This window comes from Dromiciops gliroides, chromosome 3, assembly GCF_019393635.1.
Source record: "Dromiciops gliroides isolate mDroGli1 chromosome 3, mDroGli1.pri, whole genome shotgun sequence".
Lineage (NCBI taxonomy): Eukaryota > Metazoa > Chordata > Mammalia > Microbiotheria > Microbiotheriidae > Dromiciops > Dromiciops gliroides.
Genome location: NC_057863.1, coordinates 346,767,194 through 346,779,742, shown reverse-complemented (window position 1 = coordinate 346,779,742; position 12,549 = coordinate 346,767,194). Strand labels below are relative to the sequence as shown.

Here is a 12,549-nt window from a genome sequence, read left to right as displayed (position 1 = left end):
TGGGGCAATGGGGTCAAGTGACTTGCCCAGGGTCACACAGCTAGTAAGTGTCAAGTGTCTGAGGCCGGATTTGAACTCAGGAACTCCTGAATCCAGGGCCGGTGCTTTATCCGCTGTGCCACCTAGCCGCCCCCATGTAATTTTTTTTTTTAATTCGGGGGGGGGGAGGCAGTGAGGGTTAAGTAACTTGCCCAGGGTCACACAGCTAGTAAGTGTCAAGTGTCTGGGGCCAGATTTGAACTCAGGTCTTCCTGAATCCAAGACCAGTGCTTTATCCACTGCGCCACCTAGCTGCCCCACAGCTAGTAATTGTTAAGTGTCTGAGGCCGGATTTGAGCTCAGGTCCTCCTGAATCCTGGGCCGGTGCTCTATCCACTGTGCCACCTAGCTGCCCTGAAGGAGATAATAATCTAAAGGGGGAAGACAACATAACCCCCCCCACCCCGAAAAACAGAGGGTAGTAAAGTGGAAAAGTCACAGAAATCCCAAAGTAATGCAGCCAGGTGAAAAATGAGATGTCTGAGCTGAGCTCCCTCCTTCAGGAACATTTGAGTTTCATGGCTCCATCCTCAAATCAGAGGGACAGAGGGTAGTGATGAGGTAGACTGATAGGATCTTGAAGAATAATGAGGTATACAGATATGTAATTGTATATACATAAATATTATTGTATACAAGCATATGGTCATATCTAATATATTGCTATATATAATATACTATATGCATATACATATATAAATATACATACAAAATTAAACCACCTTAGGAAGGTTGCAATGAAATCAAACAAATAATGCTGAGGTATCAGAGTTCTGAGAAAGTTGGACATCACTGATGTTCAGTGTGGAAGTAGCAGGGCTGAGGTAAGGTGAGGTGATAGGGATAGTAAGTACCACGTTGCTTCAGGACTCTATACCAATACTCAGGTGCCATGTTCTAGTTCTAAAGAAGTTATAAAAAGAAATCTAATCTTATCTTTCCACGTCCCTGGCATACCAAACCTAGCTTGTACCAGTCTGCCACCATACTCCTCTCTTCCCTATGCTCAAGACACAGTCCTGAAGGCTGGGGAGGAGGCTGGGGCAGTTACTGCTGGAATAGGAGGAACCAGTCACTGAAGCTCAAAGCAGTTGCTATCCTTTCCAGATACTTCTAAATTGTTTAAAAGGTTGTGTTTTATCTTCCTTTATACCCTTTATCACCATTGGGAGGAAAAAGGACTTTTTGTTTTGTGGAAGCCCTAAGCTCCACAATAGTAGAATATCTCTTGACATAGGCCCAGAAGAAGTGAGGCCATTTACTAACTGTGACTTTTTTTTTTTTTTTTTTTTTGCCGGGCAATTGGGGTTAAGTGACTTGCCCAGGGTCACATAGCTAGTAAGTGTTAAGTGTCTGAGGCCGGATTTGAACTCAGGTCCTCCCGCCTCCAGGGCTGGTGCTCTATCCCCTGAGCCAACTAGCTGCCCCTAACTGTGACTTTTAAAAAGTCCCTTTACTCGCTTTATTCATTTGTAAAACAGGGTTAATAGATCTAAACATACCTCACAAGGTAGTTAGGAGAATAAAAAAAGAAATATATACATTATATTTAGGCATATATATGTAGAGTATATTGTGATTGTAAAGCACTGTACAAATATTATTACCTATTTTAATCCATTTCCTATTTTTTATATGCAGTGCCATTTATGTGATAAAGCTTTCATAAACAATTCTTATCTTCAAGGCCATATCCAGCGAAGACATATTGAAATCAAGCAATCTGGTAAGCAACATTTACTGACCCTTTCAAAGCTTAGACCTCAGTATTAGGGAAATGAGAATAATACTTGCCTTCAAGGAGCTTGTAATCAAAGCTATACAATATACACATAGTAAGATGGTTTAAAGACAGTGCTAAAATTAGTTTGTAGAGTCTTTTTTTTGGGGGGGGTCAGGGCAGAGGGTTAAGTGACTCGCCCAGGGTCATACAGTTAGTACAAATGTCTGAGGCTGCGTTTGAACTCAGGTCCTCTTGAATCCAGGACTGGTACTTTATCCACTGTACCACCTAGCTGCCCTGTATAGTACTTTAAAAGGTTACAAAGAGCTTTCCTCAGCATCCCTGTGAACTAGGCAATATATTATAATCTCCACTTTACAGATGAGGAAACTGAGGCTTAGAGAAATTAAATGACCTGCCATGGTCAGGAGATACCATTTGGTGTAGTGCTAGATTTAGTGTAAGAGAATCCGAATTTCAGTCCCAACTCCATGGCTTATAAACTCTGTGACCTTTGAGTGGTATCAGCCTCTGTTTATCATTTGTAAAGTGAAATAATACTTGTCCTTCATACCAGGGCTGTTATGAGGAAAGCAATTATATAAATGTGAGCTGCTAAGTGTCAGAGTCAGGATTTACACTTGAATGTACTGATTCTAAGTACAGTGCTCAGGGTACAAATAAGCATAAATATATTTAGTGCTAGCCTCACACCTAAGTACTGAGGGGATAGGATTAAATTGAACAAGGTAAGTAGTGTGGAAGGTGAGCTCTTTTGAGCTCCTTTAAGGATAGGCTAATAACATCCCTCAGTTAGCAATTTTATGGGATTTGGGGGATGTCTGTTGCCCATAACAGTTTATATGAAACATAGGGTAGAGCCAAATTGTGAAGGGTTTTAAATGGCAAATGGAAGAATTTGTATTTTATCCTAAGAGAATGGGGAGCCAATGAAGTTTCTTGAGTAGAAAAATGACATGGTCAGACCAATGCTTTAGGAATATCAATTTAAAAGCTATGTGAAGGAAAAATTGGAGAGGAAAGAAAAAAGGAAAGAAAATGGATGTAGGAGGATCAATTAAGAGGTTATTGAAATAGTCAGTAAGAGGTGATGAGGGTCTGAACTAAAGTGGTTGTGGCATGAATAGAGGTTGGGAGATGGATGTAAGAAATTTTGAGGAGGTGGATTCAATAAGACTTGGCAACTTCTTATATTTGCATATCTTTAATTCACAGTGGAATCTCCTTGGTATTTTTTATGCTAAACCGCATCCAGCCAATTTTATGTAAAGGGCATAGAATTATAGAATATTAGAGCTTGAAGGGAGCTGTATGTTCATCTGTTTCTACCCATTCATTTTACAAGTGAAGAAAATGGGACTCAAGAAAGTTAAGTGACCACCTTGGTATAATGTTTTTTTGTTTGTTTGTTTTGTGGGGTAATGGGGATTAAGTGACTTGCCCAGGGTCACATAGCTAGTAAGTGTCAAGTGTCTGAGGCCAGATTTGAACTCAGGTCTATTCTGATTCCAGGGCCAGTGCTTTATCCACTGCACCACCTAGCTTCCCCCCTGGTATAATGTTTTAAGGGACACTGTATAAGCAGTCAGAAGTTCTAGTGCTAGATTCTCCATTTAGTAGTCTGGGCAGCTAGGTGGTGCAGCAGATAGAGTACTTGGCTTGGAATCAGGAAGACTCATATTCCTGAGTTCAAATCTGACCTCAGATATTTCTTACTTGTGTAACCCTGGGCAAGTCACTTAACCCTGTTTGCCTCAGTCCCTGATCTATAAAATGACCTGGAGAAGGAAATGGCAAATGACTCTAATATCTCTGCCAAGAGAATCCTCAAATGGGGTCACAGAAAATCAGACACAATTAAACAAGTGTTACCAATTTGAGCCTTGGTTTCTTGATTAAATAGGAATGACTAGATTTCTCCTATCTTGTTGTAAAGAATTGTTGTGAATATCAAATGAAATAATATATGAAAAGTATGTTGCAAATCTTAAAACACTATAAGAATGTTAGGTATTATTATTATTATTTTATAAAGCATTACTATAATTATTCTTTCTCAAGGTCATATCTTGAATTGGTTAGTAGCAAAGATAGGGTAACAATAATATTTTCTCTATATTTAGCTCTTTCCAATATAATCCTTTCCTAAGCATCTTTATATTTTAGTATTCTCTACCTGCAGAATTAACATTTACCCCAAATTGTGCTATGGAACCTTTTTTTTTTTGAAGTGGGCAGAATGAAATCTAGATATTTGGTTTCTATTATTTATGATGACAACCTTCCACTGAAGTCACACTTTGATGGCTCACCTTTGCATGAAATTGATCCTGGGTTCTTTAAGGCTCTGCCAGAGGAGGCTCACCTGCCGATCATGCCAAGCTGAAAAAGCTTTGAGTAAGGGCCTGGCAATGGACATTGTTTCTTACCCCTGAGATCTAGTCTAATGAAGAGGCCTATCACCCAAGGGTTGGCCATTAGATAATGAATGTTTTGGTCATAGTTTCTTATGAAGATTGTCTTGGTAAAATAGAAAGCGAATTGAATTTCAAGTCCTAGGCCAACAGTTTCAATCCCAGCTCAGCTGCTTACCACTTGTTCAATTCCCCTTTCTGGGCCTTAGGTGATTCATCTGTAAAAGGACTAAATGATCTCTGGGGGTCCTGTCCAACTCTGAATCTCTGAGCTTGTGATCAATCTACTAGACTGGAGGAGAATCACTGGAGAGAATGGTTACACCTCAAGGTTCTCCCCACAGGATACCTTCTTCAAGAGGGCTTTCCTGATTTACTCTAGTTCAGTGGTTCTCAAATTATTTTTGCTCATAACACAGCATTATTCTTTGTTATGAGGAATGGGGGCACACTGAGGGAAAGGCAGGAGACTTGTACATGTGAGTAATAATTCCATGGCATTTGTAGGAGATTCTCTCATGAGCATGTGATGGCAAGTGTAAGTTCTTTTTGAAAAATGCCTGAGGCCATTTGGCAACACCCTTTTAGAATCAATGCCCAAGTCATTAATTGTCTTCCAAACAACCTGGTGTAGATATATTTTGTATAATTCTATGCTTGCTTTTCTTTTTTTTTCTTTTTTCTTTGTTCTCTATGCTTGCTTTTCAATGAATATGTTGCTTCCCTACAGTAGAATATCAGCTCCTTAAGGACAAAGACTATCTTATTTATATATTTGTTCCCCCAATTCCTCACAGGTAGTAAATGCCTAATAAAGGCTTGTTGGTTGAACCTTCATAAATTCGTTATTTCTATAATGCCTTTTGAAAAATATAGTGAGAAGGGCAGCTAGGTGGCATAGTGGATAGAGCACTGGCCCTGGATTCAGGAGGACCTGAGTTTGAATCTGGCCTCAAACACTTGACACTTACTAGCTGTGTGACCCTGGGCAAGTCACTTAACCCCAATTGCCTCACCAAAAAAAAAAAAAAAAAGAAAGAAAAGAAAAGAAAAATATAGTGAGAATTAAATGTGTGTGGAAATTTTGAGCTCTTATAAGTCTAAGGCGATTTATTTATTATTCATTAATTAGAAGATCCTTTTCCTAAGATCTGATTTTGGCAGCAAAAGAGATGTCAAATGGAGCTCTATAGTGAGAATCCAGAAAATTATAGAACTAGGGATTAGAACCAAAAAAAAAAAACCCATCTCATGGTACATGGAATTAATTTACAGGTTTTAAACTAAAACTATTTTGTACTGATAATGAAATTTCTATACTATCAGAAAACCACTATGTGCCTCAATATTTTGATATTTCAAGAATCTAATATTTCATAATATAATCATATATTAGGAGCTAGAGGAGACCTCAGAGGCCATCTAGTTCACCCCTCTCATTTTTCAGAGGAGGAAACTGAGGCCAAGAGAGGCTTGCCTAAAGTCACACAGGAAATAAGCAAGAGAGGCAGGGTTTTAATCTATGTCCTCTGTCTGCAGAGCCAGCATCTGTTGCACTGTCTCTCATAATGAGTCTAATTCATTGGTGGTTAATTCCTTCACCAAGGAAAATTACAACATTAGTTGTGCCTGAAAAAATTCAGAACTTGGTGGCAAACCATCCAATGATGAGCCTTCCTGGATTTTCTGATTACTGACACACAGCCTCTTGCAGGACTATTCCCAAAGCTTTTCTGGGTTGGTAGGATGAGCCAGAGCTTTTACACAGCCACTGTACCTGGTCACCTCCACACCAGGAAGAGACTTGGAGCAAGACTTTAGAGGAGAAACTCCTGGTTAATTATATTTCAAAATAAGCCTGTCTATTCAAATGTGGTTTGTATCACAATCACTTGTCCACAGAAAAATAAATTGTAGGCATAGATTCTATAAAGATCTAACTATCTTCTAGAACATGTATTTTTAAAAACATTTTTTTGGCGGGGCAATGAGGGTTAAGTGACTTGCCCAGGGTCACACAGCTAGTGTCAAGTGTCTGAGGCTGGATTTGAACTCAGGTCCTCCTGAATCCAGGGCCAGTGCTTTATCCACTGTGCCACCTAGCTGCCCCTAGAACATGTATTTTTATTCTGGGGCCTGTGAACTTGTTTTGTTTTAAAAAAATATTTTGATAACTATTTTTTAATATAATTGGTTTCCTTGGTAATCCTATACATTTCATTTAATGCATTTGGGAATATTATTTTGAGAAGGGGTCCACTGGCTTCACTAGACTTCTGATGGGATCTATAACACACTCAAAAAGTCTGAGGATACTCATCTCAAAGGCATGTCTTGCAAGTTCAATCCTATTAAGGAATAATGAGCATCATAGGATACTTGCAATCTGTTTCATCCCTCCTATACACACATTCCTAGTGTAGAATCCCTAAATCACTGATTAAGCTTGGAACACCTTTGTTTGGATGGCCTTGACAGAAAAACAGAAACAACAAATGCAACACATGGAAGATGGAATAGAAGAACTGAAGGCAAAGCTGAAGTGGACCCAGTCCCAGCTGGAAGCTGAGAGAGAGGCGGAGAGGCAACGAAAGCTTCAGGTGGGAACATGGAAGGAGCAGGATAGAGAAGGAGGATTTAAAGCTATAGAGGTCCCTGAGGACGTAGGTTATAGCTACACAACAAATTATAACAATTCTGGAGGGCCTTTCTAGGCTAAAGACTAAAGCTGTTCTTTTTTTGGTATACCTATCGTATTCTATTTGGTACGGTAGTCATTTGTATATGTGTGGCATCCTCCTTCTAGATTGTAAGCCCACTTAGGGCAGGATGAGAAATGATTTTTAAATAGTGCTTTAAAGTTTGCAAAGTGTTACACAAACACTGTCTCATTTGATCATTACAACACCATAAGGGTTGTAATACTACAAATATTATAATAGGCAATGCTACAGATGTTACAATTCCTATTTTACCAAGGAAGGAAGTATAGCAATTATTGATTTAAAAAATAATTTTGGGTGGCCTGGAAAAGAGATTTTTTTTGGGGGGGCAACTAGGTAGCACAGTGGATAAAGCACCGGCCCTGGATTCAGGAGGACCTGAGTTCAAATCCAGCCTCAGACACTTGACACTTACTAGTTGTGTGACTCTAGGCAAGTCACTTAACCCTCATTGCCCCGAAAAAAAAAAAAGAAAAAGAAAGAAAGAAAAGAGATTTGGATGATTTTGTCACACCTGCATAGGTGAAGTGAGTCACAGACTTGTGAGGGCTCAGGTCCTCTCCCTGACAAATCGTACTTTAACCCAAATTATTTTTAGTCTCTTTTGTATAATTTGTTCACATAAAGTGTGCCTATTTGGGCATGTATTGATTGAGTAGCAATGTGCTGTTGGCAAAAGATGGTGGAGTAGAATAATGGTCTACTCTGCCTTCAAGGAGTGTACAATCAAATTATAAATGTGAGATAGGGGCCTATTGGTTTTGTGAGCTCCTAAGGAGCATATAGTGCTGTATGTTAGAAACTTCTCTTGTGTATCTCCATAGCTACTACACTGGTAGTTGGGTACACAGTTGGTGATCAATGATTGTTTTGAAAATTTAATTGAAAAAAGTATTTTATATTATTCTGGCTTGTCTTTTCAGGAAGCAGAGAATATTCGCCTGAGGGAAACAGAGGCAAAGAAGGAATTCGACAGATGGAAAGAAGAGGAAAGGATGAAGCTTTACCAGGAAATAGACAGTTTAAAGAAATTGCTTCTAAGTGAATTTAAGAGTGTTACCAGTCAGAACTCTATGCTAGAAGAAGTAAGTTATGTAAAAGGTTTACACACTTGGTTGGCTGCATGTTAGCTTTTTCCTCACTCCAAATAAATGTAATCTGCCATTAGTAGATTGTTAGGGTGTACTCTTCAGGTGATGTTTAAACTCATTCACATTTAAAAATATTTTTATAATAACCACATTTTGCATATTTACCCTATAAATTAAGAGGGATCCATGTACTTGGTTACATGTTGCATCCACCATTAGAAGATAATCTCTGTAAAAGCAGGGCTGTTTGTCCTTTTTTTCATATCCTCAGCATCTCAAACAGTGAGAGTCCCAGAAAACTGGCTCTTTGTAACAACTTTACAGGAAGCAGAAGCACAAAACCCTTGTCTTGGCAATGAATATGTAGTTTAAAAATGCATTTTCTAGATCAGGGTACTTCCATTTAAAAAGTTTTATTGATGTATTTTTACATCATAGTCACTTCTGCATACCTTTCTGTCTTTAGATTTCTGCACTTTCCCTCCATCCCCTCCAATTCCTCATGACCCTTGCCTTGTAACAAAGAAAACAGCTAAGCAAAACCAACCCACATAGTAAATATTTCCAATGGTATTTGCAATAATCTGAACATATAGCCCTCCTCTTGCATCACCTCCTTCCAAGGAAATGTATATTTCCATATCTCTTTACTGGGGCTGAGATTGGTCATTATAATTTACAAAATGTTTGTATTCTGGTGCAGTAGATAGAACGCTGGACCTAAGACCTGAGTTCAGATCCAGTCTCAGCTGTGTGACCCCAGACAAGTCACTTTACCCTTTGTTTGCCTCAGTTTCCACACCTGTAAAATGGGGTTAATAACAACACCTACTTCCCAGGACTATCGTAAGGATCAAATGAGATAATATTTGTAAATCACTTAGCACATTCCTGACACATAGCAGAAGCTATATAAATGCTTATTCCATTCCCCACCTCCCATGCTGCATGCATATACATGCAGAGAATCCTCTTCCAACTCTCTTCTCTTAAGTTCAACATTGGCTTTGACACTTTTCAACACTTCTCTGAAAAGTGGATAGAAAAAAAATCTAGACCAGGCATTTAGCTATTATTGTAAGATGAAAATCCAGGGGCACACACAATTACTAAGAAACTGAAAAAGTCAGTAGACATTTTTTCTGTAAACTGAAGGAAGTTCATGTCTCTCAGCTCAAAGAAGCAGGGAGATGAATTGTTTAGTCTACTCATTGAAGAACTCTTCATTAGACAAGTTCAAAGGCAGCATGATAAACTTCCACAGAAGCAGAAAATATGAAGTTGAATTTGAACCCAATTTTTTTGTTCCAAATTCAATACTAGCTATTTTTTATAGATGTATCTTATAATTAAGAGTATTTTCCTTTAATGCATTGCCTTAAATTTTTTTAAATAAACAATTTGTTGTAAAGCTAATGTTATGCAAAAACAATACCATGTTTTTGGTCTGTTTAATTTCACATAACTAATATGGAAATATGTTTTGCATGACTGCACATGCATAATGTATATCAAATTACTTGCTTTCTCAATGAGCAGGGGAGAAAAATAAGGGAGGGAGAGAATTTGGAACTCATAATTTTTGGGGGGATGGGGAAATGAGGGTTAAATGACTTGCCCAGGGTCACACAACTAGTAAGTGTCAAGTGTCTGAGGCTGTATTTGAACTCAAGTCCTCCTGAATCCAGGGTCAGTGCTTTATCCACTGTGCCACCTAGTTGCCCCTGGAACTCAAAATTTTAAAAAATGTTCATTGTTTTTACATTTAGTTTGAAAAAATTTTAAAAAGAACAAAACCACTGAACTTATATCACCAACCAACTAAACTTGGGGCAATAAGGTTGGATTTGAACTTAAGTCTTCCTGAATCCAGGGCTGGTGCTTTATCTAGTACACCACCTAGATGCCCCCCACCAACTAGACTTTTTTTTGGGGGGGGTGGGCAATGAGGGTTAAGTGACTTGCCCAGGGTCACACAGCTAGTAAATGTTAAGTGTCTAAGGCCAGGTTTGAACTCAGGTCCTCCTGAATCCAGGGTTGGTTGGTGCTTTATCCACTGCACCACCTAGATGCCCCCAACTAGACTTTTAAAAAGACTTTCAACATAGAAAGGTATAATAGCTTATCAGTTCCTTAGTTTTATAGGATGACTTAGGATTTACAGTTTCTAGATCACAGAAAAACATTAGATTGGATTCTAAGGAAATTAGAATTCAGGGAAGTAAAAATGCCAGTGAAAATCGCAGTCTCCTAGGTTGTATCCTCCTCCAAGTCATTCACTACCACACACATAAATGGAAGAATGGCAGATACAATTTTTGTAGGCTGACAAAAATATTTGCAGGCTTGAAGATTCTTTGATAGGCCATGTTAAAGGATTCTTTTATCAGTTGTATGTCCTTTTCAGAGACTATTATTATGAGATTTTAGTTTAAAATATGTATCAATTTCTTCAGAAACTCCAAGTATTGCAAACCCGCACTGTAGTAGAGTCCCACCTTGGAACACTGAGGGATGATGACTTTGAAGACCGACAAAAACAGGCAAAGGAAGTACAAGACATGAAGGAGAAGCTTGAACATCAGGTCAGTTTTCCTCACACCTTTCATCTCCTTTTCCAGTTTAGAAACATTTCTACTGCCCCCAGCAAAATGGATAGATGGGAACAATTTGTTCAGTGGTCATGAAGGGGGCTGAAGCAGGCGCTGTGGAATGCTTAGAGCTTGGGCAGATATCAAAGATGCCAAGGTCATACATTGCCAGTCATTTTGCCTTTTGTCTCTTTGAAAATGAAGGACAAAAACCAGTTCTATATGACTATTTTATCTATGCCTGCGTCAGCCTCATGGGATAAATCGTGATTTGGTATAATCCAGCTCCATATGAAAGGGACAAAAGAAGAAGCTCTTCTGTCATTCGGGGCCAGTTAAAAATCAGTATATTGAGGTGATCTAATAAGGAAAGGATTTAGGGACACAGACAAAATTCCGACGATTTATTTCAGCCATTAGTCCTGTCAAACACAGGCTTTTTTAATCTTGTGTGTGTATGTGTTCCTTTTGGCAGTCTGGTAAAGCTGATGTAACCCTTTCTTAGAATATTGTTTTTAAATACATGAATTGATATGTATAGGATTACAAAGGAAACCTAATATTGAAATGGGGTTATACAAACAACAAAGTTCATGGATTCCAGGTTAAAAACTCCTGCTTAGAGCTCAATAATTACCCTTTATATACTTTTGATTTTCCAGAAATTAACATGGAAGAGAAAATTAAAGGACCTGCAGGAAGAACATCTGGCAGAAAAGAAAAGGGTAAAGACTATAATGAAAGTGTTTGTGACTGTAGCGTAGGTTTTCTGATTACTCTCAAAATACTCCCTCCGCCTCATCTCAGGAAGGTGATAGTTTACTAGCAAAATGGGTTGGGGTTTTGAATGAGGAAGAGGAGATTCAAGACGAAAAATTACTCATAGCTACTGACATCGTCAACCTCGGGAACAATGCAGCAAAGGTTGTAGCATAGGCTCCTCGTATTTTCTCTTGGACAAAGAAAGCCTCAATAAGTTTGGTAAGAACAGTTGAAGAGGCATGCATAAAGGTAAGCAGACTTTCACTTTAAACAAACAAGGTCTCTGCCTCTTCAGTTCCTGTTCTTGTCAAACTATCAATGGATCCTCTACTTCTGCTAACCCCAGCAGCCCACTAGTGGATAAAATTTTATGGAGGAAAAATTAATTAAAATTTACTTATCAAAATTGGGGGTCAGGGTGGCAAATACTGCAGAGGAGGTAAATACAGTATTTTTTATATCTTTCTATCTATCTATCATGTCTATGTATATATGTGTATGTGTATGTGTATATATATATATGTATATATATATATAAAATTTGTTTATATACACAGAAATTTCTTGTTATCCTAGGCAAGTCACTTAATCTTTTAAAAACTCATTTTACACAATTGTATAGACTAGGGGCTGGCAAATTATGATCTTTTAGCTTCTCATGGTGTGTATGAAAACAGGTGATGGCCCAGATTTGGCCCAGGAGCCATAGTTGCTGACCCCTGATAAAGACAAATGGAGGCTCTAAAGATTATATGATCTGAGTTAAGAAAGTCTTAAGCCCTGGGTTCAAGGATTCATCTCTACTTATCTCTGTTTTTATTAGGTGTAAAAAACTTCCTCACTGGGAAGCTGGTGGTGATGTTGACCATACTGTTCCTCTCATTTGTCTCAGTAGAGAAAACTAAGCATATTTTTGGCCTTCATTTGACCACATTAACCATAGACTATTTTCTCTAAGCTTATGGGAACATGGTCTTTAATACTGCCTTACTCTGTGTAGATTATGGACTGATTATATGAAGGGAAGCTTAATTGTAAAACTAAAAGAAATGTATTACTGTTATTTCATGTATTTCTGCAAATCATTCATTATGTTTATGTAGGGAAAACTGTTTCTCATGTTTCAGGAAACAATTCATTTAATTTCATCAGAGCAGAAAAATAACAGCAATATATTTGATAATG

The 12,549-nt window shown here is 38.3% G+C and overlaps 1 protein-coding gene across 1 annotated transcript in view; it reads left to right on the top strand.

The window, feature by feature from the left end:
* DZIP1L (DAZ interacting zinc finger protein 1 like) overlaps window positions 1-12,549 on the top strand; it is a 60,099-nt gene that overhangs the window by 25,765 nt on the left and 21,785 nt on the right. Inside the window, exons 3-7 of the mRNA XM_043996897.1 lie at window positions 1,681-1,765; window positions 6,676-6,797; window positions 7,844-8,005; window positions 10,468-10,596; window positions 11,265-11,327. Of these exons, the coding sequence (XP_043852832.1) occupies window positions 1,681-1,765; window positions 6,676-6,797; window positions 7,844-8,005; window positions 10,468-10,596; window positions 11,265-11,327 (561 nt within the window). The remainder of the gene's footprint in view (window positions 1-1,680; window positions 1,766-6,675; window positions 6,798-7,843; window positions 8,006-10,467; window positions 10,597-11,264; window positions 11,328-12,549) is intronic.